General features: G+C 42.3%; 1 protein-coding gene across 1 annotated transcript in view; it reads right to left on the bottom strand.

The window, feature by feature from the left end:
• Window positions 1–22,498, bottom strand: part of IL1RAPL2 (interleukin 1 receptor accessory protein like 2) — a 529,065-nt gene extending 506,567 nt beyond the window's left edge. The window contains exon 1 of the mRNA XM_019540234.1: window positions 22,403–22,498. Coding sequence (XP_019395779.1) covers window positions 22,403–22,484 — 82 coding nt within the window. The 5' untranslated portion in view covers window positions 22,485–22,498. The remainder of the gene's footprint in view (window positions 1–22,402) is intronic.
• Window positions 22,499–23,806: the final 1,308 nt, after the last annotated feature.

The following is a 23,806-nucleotide window of genomic DNA, read 5'->3' as shown; positions in this document are numbered from 1 at the left end:
ACTCCCACCGTGCTCCACACTGGTGAGACCACAGCTGGAGTAGTGCGTCCAGTTCTGGGCGCCGCACGTCAACAAGAACGTGGAAAAACTTGAGGGGGTCCAGAGAAGAGCCACCCGTATGATCAGGGACTTGTAAGACAAGCCACACGAGGAAAGCCTGAGGGACTGGGACCTCTTCAGCCTACAAAGGAGAAGGCTGAGAGGGGACCTGATAGTGTCTTGCTGCTACAGCAGCGAAGTACATCTAGGGCTCAGCAAACAGCTGTTCAGCAGGGCACCCCTGGAGAAGACCAGGAGCAATGGATACAAATTCCTGGAAAGCTGCTTCAGGCTCAATTGCAGGAAAAACTCCTTTACAGTCAGGGTGTCCAGACTGAAATAAACTCCCTCCAGAGGTGGTACAGTCACCTACCCTGGAAATCTTCAAAAGGAGACTGGACAGTCACCTCGCTGGGGTCACTTGACCCCAGTTGTGTTTTCCTACTAGTGTAGGGGAACTGGACCCTTTCAACCCCTGACAGTCTACGAATCTATGAGTTCAAAGCCAAAGTCAAGGCAAAAATCCCATCTCCCAAGTTAATCTATTTGGCCAGAGGGACTGTGTATTTTTTTCTCCAGGGAAACTATCATAATAACCACAATTCACAACAGCCAGCTAACATATTGGTACTAACCAGCTTTTACTGGAGACATTCATAACCTGGTATCTAAAATGTAACCAGTGTTTTCTACAAACTATTCCATTATAAAGACAATGGGGAAAAATTGTTCCCTGAAAGCATTGTTTATGAGCCCCAGTGACACTTACCCTGGCAGGGACTATCTAGCAATATGCAGACAAGGGGACTCTGCTGGAAGCAGGGAACCGACATAATCTTTCCTTCATTTAAGTGTCGGATATTTAGCCAAGGCTCCCAAGACTCCCTAAGGCAGCAATTCATCATAGCAAAAACTAATCAATCAGATTCACTGTCTTGGTTTCCAGTTGTGCTTAGCTCCTGCAGTTCGCATCAGCTTTAGTGAAAGTTGCAGGTACTTGGCTCTTACAAATCCTTGAGCTAAGTTGCAGGTATTAAGATCTTACAAATCCTTGAGCTAAGCTGAACCTGTAACGCATTCTTCTTACACCAAGCTATAGTGTACATGGGACTTCGGTGCTATGCAGACGGCTCTACTGAAATCCAAAACAGCGGCTTTGTAGTAAATGAACACAAGCAAAATTACGTGATTTCAAGTTTGCCTTGCTGTGGTTAAAGCAAAAATAAAATAGCTTAATATATCTTGACAAGCTTTAAGAAGAGTTCAGAAACTTCGAGTCTATTTGGAGAAACTAGGCAGGATATTAAAAAAAGAGGCATCTTTAAAGATGACTTTGAGCATTCATTTGAGGCAGATCTCTGACATGAAAGACCTATTGTGACTCTACTCTCAAAAAAGGAAAAGTGCCTTCTCTGTTTAAGTGACATCTTTATTTGTTTAAAGAATGGTAATTAATTGAGCTGGGTTATCTGGACTTCCAAGTGCTCTTAACAGGGACACCTGGATGCAGTTTTATGTATTGGTGATAGGTCAAGACAACACTTGTGAAAGAATTGCAGGTCAGGCTGGGTCTCTCCAGGCTAAGAAATTACTTCCTAAGAATGATGCCCTCCAAAAGGGATAATTGCATTTGATTTTTTAACCTGAATTGGAAAGCAGAATGTGGAACGAATACCTTGCTTTCCCTCTCCAAAGGAGCTCATTTTGATTAAGAGAGGTCATTTTTCTCTGATCTAGCTGAAAAACAGCTTTGAGGGCAACAGTGCCTTGGGGGTTAGTAGAGAGCAGTACTCTGCAAGAGTAAAGGGCAATGAAGCTTCATGGCAAAAAAAAAAAAAGAAAGAAAGAAAGAAAGAGAAGGACTGGGAAGTAATTTAAAAAGGAGGAAAGAAAGTTTTAAACAGGACTCCTAAGAAAGCAGTTTCCAACTGTAACCTAGGGATGGGAAAAGCACGGTACCGAAATGCTACAGACCTGCCAGAGGGTCAGAGCAACAAGCAGGTGACTACTTCAGAGAGTCAGATATAGATTTGACTGTATCCCTTTTCCCAATAGATGCTGAAAAGGCAAGCAAGACTGCAGGTTTGATGCCATACTTCTTAGCATTTACCCCTTAGTACCCTAAAGGAACAACTATAGAGCAGCCTTGATTCCTATCCACCAATGGCTTCTCAAATTATAAAATAACCATTTGTGGTATTACAGTCTTCTCACCTGGAGGTAACAAAGATTCCCCAGTGATTTTTTTTTTTTAAGTTCAAAATATTAGTCAGAATTCATATTGCTTTAGCGAGCCTAAGATACCGCTCAGAAGACAGCCTGTCCCCAGATATTATTAGTCATTTATACTGTGATAGCACTAGGACTCCCAGGCATAGACAAGAACCTATCATGCTTGGCAGCTTATCAACACAAAACAAGATGGCTTCAACCCCACCGGTGTTCAACAAGGTTCATGGGTCAGATGAAGATATCTAGAAACAGACCTCCAATTACTGGTTTAATTAGCCAACATCCCAACATTTTATTTAGGGGGTTTTTTGTTGCAAGTAAGTATTATATATGGAAAGTTCCAAATCAGAAGGCACCAAGGTATTCCTTCTTCGAACCATATCTAACTGGGAGGTTTTCCAAGAATAATCATTGTTGGGTAACATATTGATTTGTTTCTCAGAAACGTAAAGATACTTAAAGAATTGGAATAGGGGCTTTCCCAATGGTTGGCCTTGGGAATAACATGATGTATTACTTTGGTCTTGCAGGCGATAAAGTTCATTTAAAATTCAAATGATTCATTTGGAAACAATAAACGATCGATACACAAGCACAATAAACAGTGCAATAAATGAGCACCAGCATGTGTAACAAAATGATCAAGTGTGGGGTAAAGACATGAGAAGATGAAGATTTGGAAACAATAATGTGGTATCCAAATATTAGACTTAGAGACCTTTCAAGTAGCTGCATCAAACACATTATGCTTCAATTCATCATGTGCTGACCTATTTGCCATTTAGCATACTGTGGGGACTCTATAATTTTAGGGAAGTACCCACTACCAGATCTACAGGCTTGTGTCTCTCTCAATAAAGTAGATCCAGGTTTCTTAAAACTGCACACAAATGTCATTTTCCTCATAACAGAGAGAAGGGAGTAAATCTCCATCAGTTCATCACATCACCTTTATACCACCCTTTGGGAAGTTTTCAGTTCTCCGTAAGATTTGGGACACAAGCAAAAGAATGGTCTATAAGTACACGCTTAACTAATAACTAACTTCCTCTCCTCCAGCCTGCATTCATGGTCTTACACATTAATTACCCTTGGCACCAAGAAATTGAAACAAGGCTTTAATTTATGGAGTACAAATACCCATTAAGTATCCATTACTTAAATAGTGCTCGTTGTCCATTTACATTTCACGATAATCACCCACCGAGTGGCAAGTAGCACGATTCCTCCTGGGGCCCCATTCTGAAGCCATTTCACAAGCCAACCTCCTACTAAGGTCGGTGCCAAATGGACAAGGCAACAAGAATTGTGTTGTTACAGCCTAAATAGCTATGCTTTGCTACTGGATGTGGTAGGTAACAAGCTAATTTAACTTAGAGCTAATTTAAAGCAGTGGAAGTTTTACACAGTCAGGTGGAATAAGAGAAAGGGAGGGAACATGAAATTACCAAGCGCGCACCCTGGGTCACATTAATCCCTACTGAAGTCAATAGAATTGGACTAGAGTTACACCAACCACATGGCTTTCTCCCAGTCAGCCCCATTGTGTTACCCTGCAATTAGCTTGTGGTTTGAGTTCGTAAGTGTGCACTGTGACTTCGAGCGTTACTGACATTTCTTCTTTTTTTTAAGCTCAAACCCTTTCCTTTTAATTTGTACATATAGTACCAGTAAATTACAATCTTTGAACAGTGTGGCATCCATTTCCTGTAGCTTGTAAAGAATTTCCTCTCTTGTAATCCTGCCTAGTAAATCCCTAACTTTTTTTACCTTCTCGTTCACATCAAGCCTCATGTGGCTCTTCGATATTTTAGAGGTTTGTTTTCCCCATATTAAAGTGAAAGGCCATGCTGAAAGCCTAGCCCAGTTCTTTAGGTGCCACCTCCACACTCTTTGTTTAGCTAATACCACTTTCAAGTTCATCCCCTCTTGATAACACCAGGGTGTCTGTTTGTATCACACCTACAACTAGAATTTGCTATAACAGTGTTGTCAGCACTCTGAATCCCATCTTCAGAAGCCGAATGTAGAACGTGGTATTTCTCTGTTCTGCCGTAAGATGCACCCTCAGACAGAGGTCTCAGAGCCAGCTCTAATAGCAATACAGACCACAGAAGGAATGCACCCACAATTAACAGACTTAAATGAGACTGAATATTACTCTAGAAATATGACTGCAGAGCAACATATGGACTCTCAGCTCTCCAGAATACATACATGATGCAATGTTAGAGAGTAGCAAAGTACTAACATACCTGCTTCAGGAGCAGCATTTGTGCCAACTTTAAAAAAAAAAGGATGGGGGAGAAAGATTTATCATAGTTCCTGTTAAGGGTAATCCACTTTGAATTAAATATTAAAATATTCCATACTCATGAGTGTTTATGCAAAATAAAGGACTTATCAGAATAGCCTGTGTATCTATAACATACCAACCTATGCAAAGAAGGATTGCAATGGAAAGAAAGTCCTTTGTTGTTCACTAGAAACATAGATTCACATAACAGTAAACTTGCCTTTGATGGGAAGCCTAAACCCATTAAAATAAAAATAAAGTAAAATACATGGAGTAAAGCCAGACATTAAATTATATTTTTGGAAATTTACCCTACTAACCTGCCCGGGAGTGGGTACAATGACAAAGTGCACCACAAAGGACCATTCAGGACACATTCAGAACCAGAAGAAATGTGTGAAGTGCATGCAATTGGACATCATGATTCTCACACAAAAGTAATTTATTCTTCATATCAGAAATTCAAGGTAAACCCCAAACACTGAAAGGATGAAAGACAGCATGTTGCTCAGCTTGATAATCACTTTAGAGATACTAGTGATGATCGACAAACTAGGCTAAATTTCTTGAGGGACCCATGTTTTTAAGGTTACAATTAACTCAAAGTAATTAGCCAGTTTACTTTTAAAATTCTCAAGGGGAGGAAAGGGAGCATGCAGAATTTCATTGTGCTCATTTACAGACACACACACCTCCAAGGACAAAAAAGTGCTCATTTAGGGCCTTGTCCAAAACACAATCAAGAGCAGACACTGGACACTACAGTACATTTTACTGAGCATATTGTAAAGATGGATTGAAAACAGTATTCCCTTCCCAAGAAAAACAGAGATAAGAGAATTTAAATTTTTAATTTTTTATAACCCAATGATTATCAAAACAAATTGAGTCCAAGTCAACTGAAAGTTAAATGACACGTTTTACTCCCCCACACACACTCTAAAATTTAAATAAAATGAATAATGATTTTTTTTTTCAATCCAGTGGCCAATTTGGATCAAAAGAATTTTTTGACAAAAGGCTGAAATGTTTTCTGTTGGCTAACCCAGAGGGATATATTTCTTGCCCCAACTAGATCATGCCAGCCAAGCCTTTGTCTAGCTGGGTTTTAAAAACCTTCAGGGATGAAGTTTCCACCACCTCTTTGTAGCCTATTCCAGTGTTTTACTACCCTCCTAGTGAGAAAATTCTTCCTAATATCTAATCTGAATTTCCCTTGCTGCAACTTGAGCCCATTGCTCCTTTTTCCTTCATCTGCCCCCACTGAGAACAGTCCAGCCCCATCCTCTTTTGAACCCTCCTTCAGGTAGTTGAAGGCTGCTATTAAATCCCCTCTCAGTCTTCTCTTCTCCAGACTATACAAGTCCAGTCCCATCAGCCTCTCTTCACAAGTCATGTCCCCCAGCCCACTAACCATTTTTATCGCCCTCTGCTGGACTCTGTCCAATTTATCCACATCCTTTCTGTAGTGGGGAACCCAAAACTGGACACAGGACTCCAGATGTGGCCTCACCAGTGCTGAACAGAGGGGAAGAATCACTTCCCTGGACCTACTGGCAACACACCTACCAATGTGTGGTGCACACCATCTGATCGTGGTTTGGATCTACCACACACATCATAAGCATGATCCCTAAAGACAATGCAATTTGACATGCAGAAAGCAGATATTTTGCTGGCGTACGGAACCACATTTTAAAAAAGGGTAGTCAAGATTGTTAACTCACAGTGTGCCTCAAGGAAGGGGAGACAGTATTACACTGGGCCCCCCTCTCATGCCAGGGGAGCTAGGAGAGAAGACACTGTGCTAATGGTCATTGCCAGATGACAACCCCATCATGCTGATCTGGCACATTAGGGACCTACCCAAAAATCCACGTGCACGCGAAGGACAAAGCAAACGGCTCTGGAGCAAAGCAGTTTTCCTCTCTTCCTCCCCACACTGCCTTTCCTCTCTTCCTCTGTGCTACCATCTTTTGTCTCTTCCTCCCCCCTATCAGCACCTACCGCCTGAGAGGGCAACACCAGGGAAGTCTTTCATACTCCCTCATAGGCAAGCTTGATAGCTCTTAAGACTTTTAGACATTTCAGCAGTGAGAGGCCCTGCTCTGAATAAACCATTAGCAAATCCTGCCCATAAAAGCATCCAATGAGTAAGACAAGATTCGTAAACGAGATATTCCAAACAAACATCATTATGTTTGGCTTTGAGTAACTCTCTCCCTCTAGACGGTTAACCGGGTGAACTGGCTAGCAAACAAATAAAACGCTTAATGCAAGTTCATTCCTTCAGGAGAATTTTTCTGGGAGCCGTAAATTATTTCAAGTAGTTATCATAATCTCTTACCCACAAAGAAGACTGAAAATTGTAAATATCGTTACAGAAAAGGCATTTTCATAAATGTATTTACCAAATTACAGTACCAACAGCAGAGGGAACAGCGAACTCAGTCATGAAGAGTAAGAGCAGGTTTGCCTTATTAATATAGCTCTGTGCCCGTGTATTTTAAATACCTCGGAGCACAGGACCATCTGTGTGTACTCTACTAATGAGCTGCTGCTTCAACTGAAGAAGGCCAGTCATCTAACACTGATTAGTCAGATGGAGACTGCTTAATTTCTAAGCAATTAATAAGACTTTTCTCACACATTATGTTAAGACTCCTTCTCGTTAGGATTAGTTACCTAGTAAGGTGCTGGCTTAATCTAATGAAAGTCTCTTGGAAAAAAAACCCAAAGCAAACACAAAAAACACAGTATGATCCAGGTCAGTTCCCAAGGCAGGATCAGAACCAGAAAGTCACTGTGGGACATCCAGGTCCCGGCAGCTTTTCATGAAGGGCAGCAGCCACATCAGCACTTCTAATGTAACATGATCTAATGCAAGAGGCTTTGAAATGGCAGCAGAGGCAATATGATGGAAAATGAGGAGATTACTGGACGGCCAGATCCTTGCTCCAACAGCACCCAATTCCTAGCATCTCTCCACCTGCCTTGCAGTACATGGCTTCCAGCATCCTTCTCAAAAGACTGAGTGTCAGGAAACCCCAGCAATTTCCAAATTCCTCTAACACATTTCTAAACACTTTGCTAGCTCGTCCTTTGTTATCTATACAAATGGGTTGTCAGATCTGTGCACACACTACAGAAACTGCTTGCACAGAGTTTTCGCAGAGAGACACACCTTGGTTGGAAACGTCTGCCCCTGAACCAATGCTGCAAGGCTCCTTTGCTCGTGCCGTTCACCTTGGAACTCCATGTCCCCGTGAGCAACCTGATCACCCACCATGGCAGCAGGCTGTTGCCATCTCCCTTACCCCTACATCTGATGGATGCTGTTCAAAGAGTAGAGCCTTAATGATAGGGTGGCCATATTATTTTTAAGGAAATCCAGGATACTGCCCTTCCCACCGAGTCAGTGGTGCCTAGGCAGGACAGCCCCAGGGAAGAGCCCAGAGCCGTCCCCCCAAACATGGGTCCCCGCCGGCAGCCAGGTGGGCAGGAGAGGAGGGAGGGGCCCCCCACCCCCCTAAGGGCAGGGGTCCAAGCCCAGGCCCCAACACCCCGCAAAGATGCCCTGCCCTCACTTGGGCTTTGCATGGCATCAGCCGCTCCCTGGTCCCAACTCCACTGGGCTGCAAGCAGGTGAACTTGCATAGCAGAGATAGTCAAGGCCAGCCTTAGGGGTGGGCAACTGTCCAGGGCACCATGGTCAGGGGGGCATCACACACACGAGTGTGAGCAGCCCATGCTCACAGCAGCACTCTCACCCCCCACCCCAAACCTGCTTCGACCAATACGAAACATTTTTGCTCAGGAGGTGCTGGGCACCAATCCAGGATTTTTGCTTCTATTTTCACCAACTAGATGGGATGCCAAGACCACCTAAGAAATCCAGGACTGTCCCAGCCAAACAGTGACATATGGTCTCCCCAGTTAAGGGGTTAGTCATGCATGCAAGAACAGAATTCCCTCCCCTGTTTCTAAATATATTTCTTAATAACCTAAACAAAATTTAAGGGGATCAAAATTCCCTTTTAAAGGTCCCTGCTGGAAAGCGTTGTAGTAAAGCACAGAACAAGTACTAAATTATCCCAGTAATTACATTGATAATGCACAACCTTCACATGCACAATAAAACCATTGAAGGAGATGTGACTTGTACAAGTCTATCACACATTGGCATACCAAAATGGCAGTCCTACCTACAGAAAAAAACCTGGGACTTGCCTTGCGCAATGCTCAAGACCGAGCCAAGCAAGAAGAGCAATGAACTTAGCATGAAGCAGAGCCCTTACCCAACACTGTCAGTACATAAAACAAGCGGATGGATGGTTTAGGGGGTGTTACTCAGTTCCTGCAGCAGGAGGAAAGATAGCTCTTTACTAGGACGGCATACTTTAGGGAAAGCCACGTACAGGAATTTGTGAATGTCCCAGATGTTTCTCTTATTGGCAGAGGACTGTTTTATTCTAAAAGCAAATCCAGACAAATTTGGGGTCTGTAGTTGTGTTGCTGGATTCACTTACTCTCTAGAGGCTTCACTCCATCACAGTGCCTTTAGTTCATTTAGTAAAATGGAGGTAATATATTCCAAAGAGGACACCTACCAATCCCAAGAAGTACTCATATGGCTCACTGCCTGGGCATTTCACAGCAAACCACAAATCTAACAGATAACTTTTACAGCAGATTTGTGTAACTGCAGGCTGGAGATCCAGTTCATGCCAAATCTCCACTTCCCCAAGCAGTAAGAGAGCCTCCAACAATTCAACTTTTTGAGAGGACAATGGATGGAGCATCTTATTTATAGATACACTTCAGTGGGGAATTTGATAGGGATCCCTTCCCTGCTAGACAGAGTTTTACTCCTTCATTCCACATTTGTAAAGGCCCAAGACACTTAAGAAACTAGGGGGCTGAATTCAGGTTTTTCCTCTAGCTCACCAAGTTGGAGATAGTTTTAGCAGTTGGCCCAGGGTATCTGCAGCAAACCCTGAGAAGGAAATAACAGATTTAATCACCCAAGCCCAGATGATACAAGCAAAATACTGTAAGTAATAGGTTGCAAAGTCATTGTGAATAAGAGTTGTGTTGACCTAAATCAGAAATGAGCCAAAAAGCTTCAGCTCTCCATCTGCTCCAATAAAGCTGAGAAGCCCCATTCCTCTCAGCCTGGTTTCCAATTTAGTTCTTTGATTTGCTGACAATTATAGATGTCATTTGGAACGGAGACATGGCATCCCAAATGTCATCTGCGATACTCATCCTGATTTCTAGCTATATTTTTGGTTGTTTCCCCAAATGCATGTGCAAATAATCGGAACTTCCTTGACTTTGTAAAACTGGGCATATTGAGTGTGGCAAGGCCACAGGGAGACAGCAGTAGAGCCAGCTGAAAATTGGGATGCCCTGTTTGTAAGATTTTTTTTTCAATTTGGTTTCAGCCTAAGCCTGTTCTCACAGAAGAGAAATTTCAAAAGAAAAATTGTTTTGGAACTACCAGAACTTCCAGGCTCCAAGTTCCAGCTCTGTAGCAAGGAGCCAGGAAACGCTGGGGGATCCATCAGCTCCGTCTCTCCGAAGTAGACCAAGGAGCCAAAGTCCCAGTTTGAGCCAAGGCTGCCAGGGTTTCAGAGCCCAGCTCCCAAGCCTGTGGCCCAAAGCCACAGATTCTGGAAGCAAAGTAGGGGTCTTGGCCCTTGGGCAGCCCCAAATCCTGTTTCAAGATTTCCCAGCTTCTAGTCCCTGTTCTACAGCAATGAACCTAGAAATCTGTGTGTGCCTGGCTTCCTTAGAGATGCATGCCCTGGAATACGCCACACCTTCCATTCACAGAACCTGCAATATTTCCAGGAAAAAAATATTTCTGTTTCTATGGGTTGGATTTTCAATGAAGCTGCTGCACTAGAAAAACACTGAGCCAGCTCCAGTCAGTGCAACAAGACCTGAGTGCTGGCACTTCATGCTGGAGGATGCCCCAGGATGCAGCTTATAGTCCCATCCTGGTCCATATAAAACCTGGAAGCATCCAAAGGCCTAAATGTGGAAGGTGAGTGTCTCACTTCCAAAAAGTTTAGACCAAGTTTATAGCTCGAGTTTCCTCCTCCTCACCTAGGACAGCAATTCCGACCACAAGGAAGGTTCTTTGCCTCAGAGGCAAGACAAACAGAAGTTGAGAGCAGACCATGGAAGTATGGAAAAGTAAAGAGAAGTGACTTGTTCGAGGTCATGTAGCCGCTTTGTGACAGAGACAGGGCCAGAATCCTTGGCTCTCCAATCTCCTCTTTCACTGGCAACATGTACACTAGCATACATGAAACCATTCATTTTCAAGCCTAAGCCAGGCATTTTTTTGTTCCTGCTACCTAGATTTCACTTGGCAAAGTTTAGAAAAATTCAGTAAACAGTTGTTGTATACTTCCTCCTATTATATTAGAAAAAAGCAAAGGGTGTTACATGGCAGATAAGTAAAGAAATGTATTGGAAAAATAATAGTTATTCAAAAGTACAAAAAGGTCATCTTCTGTTTCTAACAGTAGCTACTGGTTCTGAGTGCCTATTTGATGTCCAGTTTCCAGAAATCCAGAGCTATAATTGGAGTCAACTGGACATAGAGGCACCCGACATTTTTTAAGGCAGGCCCAGGGTGTCTCAAGCGTGAGCACTCTTGAAAATTTTGAACCAAGCAACTTGCTTGGTCATTGGGGACACCAGCAGAGAGCAAACAGTATTCCCCCCAAGAGTCTCCGTGTTTGGGAATTGTTCGCTACGTGCATAATCTAATGTTTGCAGTATTAAAATACTAGTCTTATGTACTTACTGTGTAAATTATATTTTTCAACACACTGGACAAATAATTCATTAACTGCTCAACTGAAAAAAGCCCCAAACCCCAAGTCTCTACTTTCCAAGCAGATCTGATGCATTTGGAGTCTCAGTTCCTTATAGGCCATGGCTTTAAAAACAAATACAAACACCTGATTACTTAGAGCACTGAAGTGCCCTTGGATAGAGCCCTTTTAAACTATTTGCATATTAATATTTGAGAGAAAGGAAAAAGAGTTTGGGTGGGGTCGTAGGAATGGAAATTCAGCCAAACCACCATGCTAGTGGCAAGCAGATGTCATCGCAGCCGCTGCATGTGGCAGCTGCCTTGGGTGCCTGGCCACGTCGTTACATCTCTGGCGTCTAGAACAACTAAGCCAAGTAAGGCAAAAATTTTTTTCTATCCTTCAAGAAAAGTCTTTCCTTCTCTCTCTGCCCTAAAATCGATATTTCTGAAACCAGTACTAAGAAGTCAGCAAGAACGTGACCTTCTAAGGCGTGGAGACCTTTAAATGAGGGAGACTTGTCCAATGGCTAAAGCAGTGAGTTAAGATTCTGGAGACAAATGGTTTAACTTCCAGGCAGCCACAGGATGGTTAGGTAACTTGAGGCAAATGCTTTCACCTCCCTGCCCCAGTTTCTGCATCTGTGAAATGGGATTGTGAAGCTTTTTATTCAGAGAGCTTAAAATTGGACATTAATTATCAAAGACGGCTGAACCTTCCCAAAAGAGCCACAGAATCCCATCAAGACATGAAAATCCTACTTTTTGGCAACAACCTTCTTAGTACACCACAAAGTACAAAATATGTTTCCCCTCTTGTGCTCATCAACAAGAACTTCTTTAAAATTATGCAAGAGTTCATTTCATACAGGAACATAGATCTAGCCCTAAACTCTGATGAGATCAAAGTGAAACAGTTATAAAGAAATGCTAGACAAGAATTGATGGTATTCACACAAGATTATACCAAGTGGCGAGGCTCCAAGGTCATTTAAATCCATATTTTTCCCCAATATCAGTACTCAGGAAAGGAGAGGGTCAGTCATATTCATAAAGCCTGCATGCTCTGCTCAAAGTGACAACTGAATACGGATCACAGACACAAAACTTAGGCAAGTATCACTACTGAATTTTGTCCCATCAGACCCTTGCATTTTGGGTTCATTGCCTCAAGCAAGTAGCTTCTTGGTAAAGCTTGGATTCCATTTCTTGTTCAATACCTGGGATACCTAATGCACACAGATTAAAGGCCAGGAATCCCACTAGCCACCCTCTGTGTCTTGAGGAAACATCTTTTAAAAAATCTGGCTTCTAAGTGACTTTCCATATAACACAAAAGGAAGCTTGTTGAAACTGTGGGGAGAAAATTTAAAAATCAACTAATTTTAACGCATCCTCTAGCAGCATCACATCACAAGAGGGTAAGTGGAAAAGCCAAGGTGCAACAGGGCACAAAGATTGTTTTTCAGAACGGGTCTGGGTGGCTCTGAAGCCTGGAGGATGAACTGAAACCTTCATCTGAGACCTATAAAAAAACTCTCCAGGGTTCGTGAAATGAAGACCTAAGAACACAATGCTAGTCTCAAGCTTTCTAGTATTCATCAATATGTGCCATGATGACAACCGCAGCAAAATGAACTCACACCCTTATTTCTTGTATTTGGGTGTAACAGCAAATATATGCATGTCACTGTCCCCCACGACTCACAGACAGACACCGCGACAGAAAAAGGAATTGCAGATCAGCCTGTGCCTGAAAACACCACACAAATCTTTGACCACAAGCTTCTCTCTGGCCTGTCTCCTGTGTACTATACGTCTTCCTGTCAGCCTATTACGAGTACTAATCATGCTTCTTATAGAGAAAGGATCGATTGGGTTTGAAAGGGTTAGAGATAATAAAATGATAAAATGTACACCCTTGAGGTGACACTGCATCTTGGATCAATTTAGCTTTCAGCTCATAGACAGGCAATCATTTCTACTTTAGCAAGTAATAGCAGGTACCGTAACAACAGAATCTCATGCAGGACTAGATACCAGCATTGGCAAAAAGTATTGAAAGAATCCCTTCCCTCTGTCACAAGTCAGCAACTTAAAAATATTTAACACAGCACTTCCTTGGGAGTTTCAGTGGGAGGCTAAAGTTGATTCTATTCTATTAAAAAGTAAGTAATCTGAACAAAACTGCTGAAAAAAAGTACATTATCATATTTCTTCATTTCTTCACCATTTCCTTTAACCATTTTACACCCTCCCCTCTCCTGTAATTTTACTGCTTAATCCTTTGAAGGTGCAGTCACAGAGTGGACTCCACATAAACCAAGACAGCATCCATTATGTTCTGGGCGTCCGTTGCTTAAAAACTGGAGGTGAAATGCACTAATCACAGCGAGTGCGACTGTCGCAGCAACCAGCAGAACTTCATTCTTTAGACTCCACGGACAGACCCATGCACGAGAATTAATTCTCATAGTGGCAGCCCCTAGATCTGTTTCAGCACTTATCAATTCTCCAGTCCCTGTGAATATGTCGTGTAATATTGCAAGATCTGTCTTAATAATGCACTCATGGCAGGTTGATTTTAAAGTTTTAGATGTTCTGGCACCACAGTCCAGATTCTCAAAAGGTCTTTAAGCACTTGCGTCTCAGTATGAGTTTCAAGAAGTACTGAAGTGCCTGAGATGCATAGGCCTGGATCATCTAAAACTGGGCATACAGAACTAATGGACACTTTTAAAAATGGAGTTTAAATGGCTTAGGTCACACAAGAGACACAGCTGGTAACATAGCTTTCTGTAACGTTAAAGTAAATAGCTAACTATTAGGTATTTGTGCAGCTCTGTAAGCTTTCCAAACACAAAGTACATGGTTCCTGCCATGAAAAACATAAGAAAGTAACCAATCAAACTCTTAACTTCAGGAACGGGCCTTCCTCACAGAATCAATAACACTGCAACTAAGCAAGAAAATTACTTACGTGAGAACGACTGTGTGATCAAACCCTCCTTCTAGACAAATCATCATAAGCAATAGTCAAACATCCCTGGATGAAATCCTGGCCCCCTGACATCATTGACTTCAGTGGGTGCAGTGTGTGTATATGTGTATGCTCGTGAAACGATACTTCCCAGGTCAGCGGATAAAGGTTGTGCCTCAGTAGGATTGTGACAGCTTAAGTACATGCCCTGATAGCTCAACTTTTGTTTTCTAGTGACATGTTGGCTGTAGGCTAGAGTTGGTCTTCTTAAACAAACAGGGCAAACCCTATTTGCCTAAGTGGTCCCACTGAGCATGATCTGGTCCAGCAGCAATAGCCTGACCCACAGACAAGTAGGCTAAGGTGAATTCAGGAGGAAACCCCATGCTGTTCAAGGAGTGCTTTGGCTGTCTTCAGCTAATTGTGTACTCACTCGCATGCCAGATGCTACTGTGGGGCGTTCACTTAATTATTCAGCAGCTGCAAGTAAAATATTAAACAAACCCATTACTAATGGACAGCTCAGAAGGAAGTGGCAATTTGAACAGAAGTAACAGCTCTCATAATGCGAAGCAAACAAATGCCAGAGCAGAGTCAAGATTTTTGTTTTACTGCGGGAGCACCAATTAGAAGGGCCAGGAGAAGATCATCATTTAGAATGGGACTGTACACCCCAAGAATCCTCTGCAAAATAACTTTATGCTTGCAAGATATACATAATACACCGCCTGCTAAGTATAGCTAAGGCCCAACTGGTGTTGTATTTGTAGGCATTTTCAAATGCCTAATTTCAAGGCACTTGAGCATCTGCATCCAAGTCTCTTACTGTAACTGCAGGCCAACTCGAACCTCTGGACATCTCCTACACATCTTCAGTCCTCTCGTGCCACCACTTATGCCAGAACAGACTTCAAACTCCACCCCAATACTCCTCATATATTTGAATAACCAGATGCCAGGCAAAGATCTGAATTGGAGTTTCACTTCTGACAAGCAAATGTCCTAACCACTAACCTCTTGGCAATTCTGGGGCGGGCCTCTCTCATCAGAAATTCTGTTCTGACCCCGAGAGATTAAAGTTTCCCTGAAACTTTCCACAAAAAAAAGGAAGAAGCAACAGCTTTGCTTCTGACCAACAGATATTTTCCAATGGAAGTGTTTAATTAAAACAAATATTTCCAACCAACTCTAAGACACAACCAGTGATTCACATAGCACCAGTAACCATCACCTTGTCTTTTTCATACCCACCTTCAGAAATAGCTAACCATTAGAAGAGGAGTAATGGCTTTTAACTAAGGTTTTGATGCACATTTTCATTCCACATTTCTCTCAATTGGCTTTTCCCAGCCTTCAAAGCTCCTACCTTTGCATTTTACAGCACATTGGGAAGCTCTAATGGTGTTCATTTATCTTCATTCATAACCTCCTGTAGCTTTTCTTTTGGAAAAGGTGCCTGGCTTTAATTTTTAAAGTCCAATTTTAATTGTTTTAATTATACAGTTCATTTTAAGGAGTCCAAAAGAAAAGAAAAAAGGGACAATAAAAGAACTTGCTTAAGCAAGCTCAGCATTTACCCATGTCAGGGGAGAGGTCATGAAAAGTTTTCAATAAATTCTTTGTTTTTTTTCCCCTTGTTGTTTCTACCTGAATCTCCCTTTCCCCCTCCAAACAGAGTGCTTAAACATTGCCAGCTGTCACCAAGATAGCCCTGCCTAACTGTAAGGATGCTTTGTATCTGGAAAAGGCAGAGGCGCAGATTCCCATAATGAGGTGCATGGCTTCGCAGGTGACTTTGCTGGTAACCCACACAGAGTTGTCGGATCATGTGAGCCAGGCTCCTGCTTCTCCTTTCCACCTGATAGCAGCTAATGAGATGAGAGGTGGCAGTGTAAAAACAAAACAGACAGCATATAAAAAAAGAACACTACATTTATGCACCAGCCTAAGTATTTTTCCTTTTTTTTTTTTTTTTTTTATTGCCAGGGCTGTGAACACACACATGAGCATTAGGGAAGAAGTGAGAAGTTGAGGTTGGCATTGGCAAAGGCTACATTGCCATGTTGTTCTCCTCAAAAAGACTGTAGGTGTTACAAAAGATAAAAGAAAGATAAGGTTCTCCTTTGTTCCCTCCTCCTCCAAAATCTGGAGGGGTCTGATCTTGCATTTCTATAGGCTCCCAGAGGTCATCCCTGACTATAAAACGCACAGAACACTCTGAACTAAATTCTATAAAAGAAGAAGAAAAAAAAAAAAAAAGTAATTGGTGATTCTGGAGGAGACTTGTGAAATTGGATTGTTCCCAAGGGGATGAGTACTTCTCTCTGGAAATCAGGCCCTGCTAAGAAAGATCTCCTATCTTAGGCACAACTAATCAGTGCTGAAAATTTAGGCCTTTGCTTTTATATAACACAATGGTTGTGGCTGCCCAACAGACTGAACGGTATTCAAGAGGCTCAGGTACCCAACTCAGAGCCATTTCCAGATGTCACAGAACTGTGTGCGTTAGATCAGTAAGGAAAGGGTCAATATCACAGATTGGTTGCAGGCTTCTCCAAATGTTTAATGTTTTGTATATATAAATTACTACTTTGACCCCAGTTTTGTAATAATCAGAAGCAAGATCACATTGCAACAGGAGTATGGAGGCATAAGGCATGCTGAAGTTAAAAGATGTTAACATTTCATATTTTGGCTCAGTAAATACACACAAAATAATAAAAACATCAATTACTAGCTGTAATTCCAGCAGTGATTAAGTCTAACATGTTTAAACAGAATCTATAATCTGGAGCCATTTACTTAGAAATGCTATTATTTTTAATTAGTTTTATATTCCCTGCTATGACTGTTCAAAGCACTATATAAAGGACTGGAGGAAAATAACTCACTCTATCAGATTAGCAAACCCCCCTGTTGGCTGGCACTTAACAGCTCCCCTAACCTTCACTTTATTTGGACAATTTTCATCTTGTAGCAGGTTGCAAGCCTGCCTGGGAGGAGGTGAGATAGGCAGCAAGCCTCAGAAACTGCTGTCCAGCTGCAGGCAAACAAGACAACTACAAGCCTGCTTAGGAAGACTGGCCAGCTGATAGGGATAATTAGCTGGCCACAGGAAGTAAAAGGCTCCCAAGAAAGGAGGCTGGGCATGGAGGAGGTGAGTAAGCTTACAGACAAGAGCCTCTCCCAGAGTCCGTACAGAAAGGACCAGACATTTGGTCTGTGGGTTTAAAGACCCAGACAAAGTATCATAAAATCATAGAAGTCGGGTTGGGAGGGACCTTGTAGATCTTCAAGTCCGACCCCCTGCCTGGGCAGGAGAAAAAACTGGGCTCAAATGATCCCAGCTAGGTAGGCATCAAGCCTCCTATTAAGACCCCCAGGGTAGGAGCCAGCACCACTTCCCTTGGAAGCTGGTTCCAGATCCTAGCCACCCTAACTGTGACACAATTCTTATGGTATTCTGTTTCCGGTTGCAGGTTTCAGGCTTGCAGCCTTCCTCGCTGTCTGGCCCTTTAAAACTACAGGCCAAATGTCTGGTCCTTTCTCTACGGATCCTGGAAGAGGTGCTTGTCTGTCACCTTACCAGCCTCCTCTCTCCCCAGCCTCCCTTCCTGGGAGCCTTTTACTTGCTGTGGCCAGACAATTATCCATACTGGCTGGCCAGTCTTCCTAAGCAGGCTTGCCATCACCTTGCTTAGCTTCTGAAGCTTGCTGCCTATCTCATCTCCTCCAGGGCAGGCGTGCTTCCCACCTGTCAAACCTTTTTTACTATTAACACTCCAGTGAAATTACTCTCAGTATCTAACCATTTCTTCCTAGCCAAAGTTCAGCACTAATAACTACATCCTCATCTCCCTAGATTGTCTCAGCCTTTGACATACTCCTCTGGAAATGTCATCCTCCCTAGGCTTCTACGATCTCTCCTAGGTTTCCTACTGCTCTAATTATTTTTAGATTGATCCCTCCGCATCTCCATGTGGCAGGAAGCCACCTTTGTTTCTCCCCAAAATCTCTGTGCTGTGACAATTTGATTAGGATGGGCCCAGCAGAGGAGACACACCTTTACCCTGTCTCTTTAGGTAACCTGAGCTGGCTACAGTCCTAAGGGAGGGGGGAAAACTGCTCGCTCTGCCTACATGACTGGTATCAGCTACCAGGTGAGGGGCATCTACCTGGTGGGCTAGAGTCTGCCCGGCAACTAGTGATGCATTTCAAACTGGTTGGCCAACAGCCAACCAGAGCTGGCCTCCACTGGACCAGGTGAATGAGGTCACAGGGGCTATATAAGTTAAGACTGCCCAGGAGGAGGGGGCAGCAGTCATGCGGGGGACTCGGACTTAGAGAGGAGCTTTACCATCTGAAACTGGCTCTCTCCCCCATAACTCATGAGCGAGGAATGGCCTGCCTCCAGAGGGAATCTCCAGCAGCCTTGGGATGATGCTTGTGAGTAAGCTACTCGAGATCTGGTTAGATACGTAGCTGGCAGTAACTCAGATGCGTGATCAAAAGGCTTCCTCAGCCAGACTGTTATGCTCGATGGGATTTCTTGTACCCTATTTTCACCCTACCCCTGTAATCAATACAGTTCTCCGTTGTGACTGGTGTAGGAGACTTATTGAGGGGTGGGTAAATTATGCCTAAGAGGCCCCTTAGGTCTGCGGACTAAGGGAGACTTTCCTTTTTGGCCCCCGATTTGGGGAAGTGCCCTAAGTGCCTGCACTGGATCGATTACCCATAGGACTATTAGGCCTGTGTTTCCCCGAGGACACAGGGCCGAGAGAGTCCCTTCTCGGGGTGATGGCAGCTTACGCTACCCGCAGGCTAGTGAGTGTGCTCCAGGAAGGGGGTCAGCCAGACGCGAGGCACCCCCAGGGAGGCACATGGAGCCTGGAAGGTGGTTGGGCACAGGGAGGTGAGTGGCTCAACACAGGAGCGCCCCCTACTGGCCCGCCACACTCCACACCCTGCCTGTCACTCAAGTCCATTCCCTGGGAGCCATCTTCAAAATAAGTATCTCCCTCCTGGATCCTCACGGTCATGCTGTATACACACATCTAAATCTTGCAGATTCTTTCTGCTCGGCATCTCAAAAAACATGGTCTTTCCAATGGACCCATGCAGAAGAAGCTGTGCCCAGGCTCTCATCTTGCATCTCATCCTCCTGTTCAACTAATACAGTCTCGTACCACTTAAAACCATGCTGCTGAAGAAATCATTTTTCTAGCTTGTCACTTTAACTATATAACACCATCACTTTGCAACCCTCTACTGGTTCAGCCTTCTCAGTCACATTACACAAGCCGCATATCTTTTTTTTCCAGACAACCCCTACCCAACCCACCATCTCTCACTCATCAAGAGTGTCGCTTCCAGTTCTGAGCAACCCACAATGGCACCCTCCATCGCCCTGTTCTTACATTTTAAAATGGGAACCATTTTGCTTTGTCCTCTCCTGCCCCTCACCCTTAGAAGGAGCAGCTCTGCAGAAACATATGAAAAAAAAAAAAAAAAAAAAGAGAAAAAAACCCAAAATGCTAAACCTTTCCTGGGATTATTCTTTGCCAGGAGGCCTACCAACAACTTAACAGTTAGTCTGCCAGTGTGCTATGGCTAGTGGGTATCAGACTGAATAATATTGTCTCAGTTCCCTTGAACACCCATCTGTCTGTATCCATCTGCTGCCTCCTATAACACAATCCAAGTATAAGACAGAATTAAGAAGAGGAGTGTGCTGGACACCTTTCCCTAAGTATGCCATATTCTGACAAATATATAACATTCACTGAAACCCCAAGTGTGTATTCAAGTAACAATTCTTCACATGTAAAAGGTCCTTTATTTTTTCTCCTAAAGAAGGTTATCAATTACAGTTCAAAATATTCAAATGCAACACAGAAAAGTGTCTCTCACACACAAATGTCTCAAAAAGAAAAATACAATTGATAATCTCTTCTGCATAGCAACCTAAAATATCAGCATATTGACAGCAGAAAATTAAACATGCATGATAAGGTAGTTACAGAGAAAGACTATATATTTCTACTATAAGTTCATTTTTCTTCCTTTCATCTTATGCTCAGTGCATGCCAACCCACGTAAATAAAAAATATAGTCTAGCATGTAACATTTAGCACTAGATAGCCTAATATATTCAAGTTTTTTTACCCCCTACCAATATTCAACCTGAATTCAGATTGATAAGAATAAATTATGCCTTGAGGTATTGGCAAAAGTCAGTAAAGTGACCAAAAAAAAAAAAAGAAAAAATCAACATACTAAAGCATAATTAATAATAAACCATCAGCTGGCAGATACGGTAACCAAAAGGTTTGTAATAGATAGATAGATAGATAAGGGCACTGACAATATCCTTCCCTACATTAGTCATCTGGGGTCAGCTGCGAGTCAAAATGCTGCCTAGTCATACAAATAAAATCCTTCACTTAAACATTGGCAAAGTTTTCCATTTAAAAAGTATTTCCCCATATAAATCACAGCACTAACTCTCCCATAGGCTTCAGACCAAGTCAATAAAGCCTGTTTTCAAACTTGAGCCACAGGTCTATTATTATGGCCAAATCCCAATTACCTAACTTCAGCAAGACAGCACAGGACAAGTAGGACTAGGCCCTTAAGGTGAAAGTTATATAGAGATTATACGATAGCTCAAAACTTACATTGAATAACATTACCATTTACACTTTCAAAATCATTAAAAGAAATCTGCCTAGCATTTGGCTGTTCCAAAAATAGATATTAGCCTTCTCCAGAAATCTGTACAACTCCATAATGAGAAATTAACTGCATTTCTCCCTGAGAAAAGTGCATTAGCTAAACTTGAAATCAACAGACACCCGCCAAGTCATTTGTTTTTACACAAAATGCTATTGCTAAATATCTTAGCTGAAAGATTGAGGACAGAAAGCTCATTAAGACCCTTATGTTCATATGCATAGCATGCAATTATTGCAAAAAAAAGTAAGTAGTATATACATAGTCGGCCTATGAGTATACACTGCACATTCAACTGTCATTAAACAATGTACATACCAGCTTACTACTTCTGCCTTAAGGCCTGTCTATGTGTGGAAGGAACAAGCAAGCTGGGTTCCAGTTTAAGGCCCAGCCCGTATTCCATGTTAATCCCCATTTAGGCATTTCTACAATGACATCAATGTCTCTATGCTTGGAGTCCATGCAGGACTAGTGCAATAATCATTTGGGGCTCTTCTAAAGGGGCCTTAGATCTTGAGGCCTAACCTTGCTATCTCCCGTCCTGTAGGAGTCCCTTCACACTCTGATTTTGATTCAAGGGGAACATCGTATCTTGGCCAAAGGGCTAAAACACCACTGGGGATTAGGAGTAACTTTTGCCTTGACTGACAGCTATTGGATTTCAATGTTTTCACACAGACCTAGGCCAACTCTCCCCTACGGTCTTGAAAAGAATACGATGAGTCTTGTTTGCATTTACAGTATTGGCCTCTTGACCAAACACAGGAAACACCCAGATCTACGTCTCACTTCCTAGTATGTGAGCATTATTCCCAATTAACTCCACACGACTGCTAAGGGCAAACAAAAAATTTCCACAGGGACAAGGGCACATGGGGAGTTACTATGGAGCCAGTAACATGTTATATGAGCAGTTACCACCGAGTCTCACCCAATTTCACCTTGTATGCCCAGGCCCCTAAATCCAGACAGCCCTCTAGTGTAAATGAGAATTTGACAACAGAAGGAAAAAAAAGTTATCAATGAACTCAGCAACGATTTTTCAGAGCAAATCATTTTTTAATCATTTTGGGCTTTACAAAATTATTACACTTCCACGTAAAACAGGGCATACCTAAAGAAACCCCATGACAATAACAACATAAAGTTTAGCCTATTGCATAAACTGGTGGGAAACAGATGCAAGAAAGGGCATAGTCAATGCAACAGGAATATCTAAAAGGGTCTGTGGCATGATCACAAAATCCAGACTTAGATAAAAAAAAGATATTCTTCTGTGACTTACCAGAATTTCTCTTTGACACCAGCTTCCAATTTGTGCTGACTACAGTACAGATCACAAGAACCAAGAGAATGGGAGGCTTCATCTTTCACTCTCTTTGACAGCTGAAATGCAAACATAGTACGAAGTCTGAATCACAGCTCTTTGCTACAACAAAGCAGCAGCTACAGCTGAACATTTCTCAAAGAACCATTACAGGGCAGGGGCTTACACTAGTGACTTCTGGGTTTATTTTTATGCAGAGGTAAGAAAACATAATTGTTCAAAGTAACTGTCTATGAATAATTGATCTCCAAATACCAGACAAAAGTTTTGAAATAACACTCAGGACATTTATCACTTTGCTATAAAACTGAGTTAGACTACGTGTGCACTGCTTCCAAAATAAAGTTGTGATAGATTTTGTCTGTTCCAGCCAAGAGAATCTGATAGCCAAAGATGAATCTTCTCTCATACCGGGAGAGAGAGCCTTTTAAACTCTCTTGATTTTCCACATTATATGGCAAAAGATAAGGGCAATTATTCACATAATTCCTCTTAGAAATCTTATTTCCCCACTGGTTACATTATGAGAGATACTGCAATGAATTAACGCTATTCCAACGATTTCACCAATAAAATGAAGTCGAGGCAAGTGAACGAAATGCAGAAGTCAATGAATGTGAGTCTCTGGGTTCTAATATAAAAAAGATAAAAATTAGTCTCTCTGGTGACTTTTTACAGTCTTCTTTGTATTACTGACTCTAGAAAGGAAAAGGAGGCTAGTCTGAAATTGCAGTTGGAATGCAGTGCAGTGACTGAACCAAATTCTGCTTTTATTTAAGAGTACAAAGTCACTCGCAAAAAATGTAATGGAGCAGAATTTACCTCTGCCATAGTTATAAAAACAGGTCTATTAGATCGCAACCCAGCAAGAGCCCTTAAAAAGTCTGCTGAACTATAAGCACCTGAGCAGTCTTGTAGGAACTCAAGGGACCTAACGTGCATGGCTGAAGTCATGCTTGTTTAAGTGCTTTGATGGAGCAAGACCCTAGGAACTCATAATTGTAGCAAAGCTTCCTGTTGGCTCCTGCAGGCCTTGAACCAGGGCCTTTATTCTCACATAATAGGGGTGGGGTATTTTTGATCATCTAAATCAATAGGTAGAAGTTAAGGATTAAAGAAACATTGAACCTTTTACAGCCTTCTTTAAAAAAAAAATATAAAAAAAAGGAAAAGAAAAGGAAAATATGCAAAACGGCCTACACAAACAGTCAAGCTACAGACGAAGGAAATAAATCTTCCCCTTAAGTTCACACACCATAAGTACAATGTTTGTCTGGATAGTCCCCTATGGTTTGAACCACCCACAGTAGCGGACCAGCAGAGTTACTGTGTGAGGCTCAGCACATTCATTTTAAATAATAA

Source organism: Crocodylus porosus, unplaced genomic scaffold (genome assembly GCF_001723895.1).
Source record: "Crocodylus porosus isolate Cpor-Errol unplaced genomic scaffold, CroPor_comp1, whole genome shotgun sequence".
Taxonomy (NCBI): domain Eukaryota; kingdom Metazoa; phylum Chordata; order Crocodylia; family Crocodylidae; genus Crocodylus; species Crocodylus porosus.
Note: the sequence above shows the minus strand (reverse complement) of the source record. Positions and strands in the feature narration are given on the sequence as shown.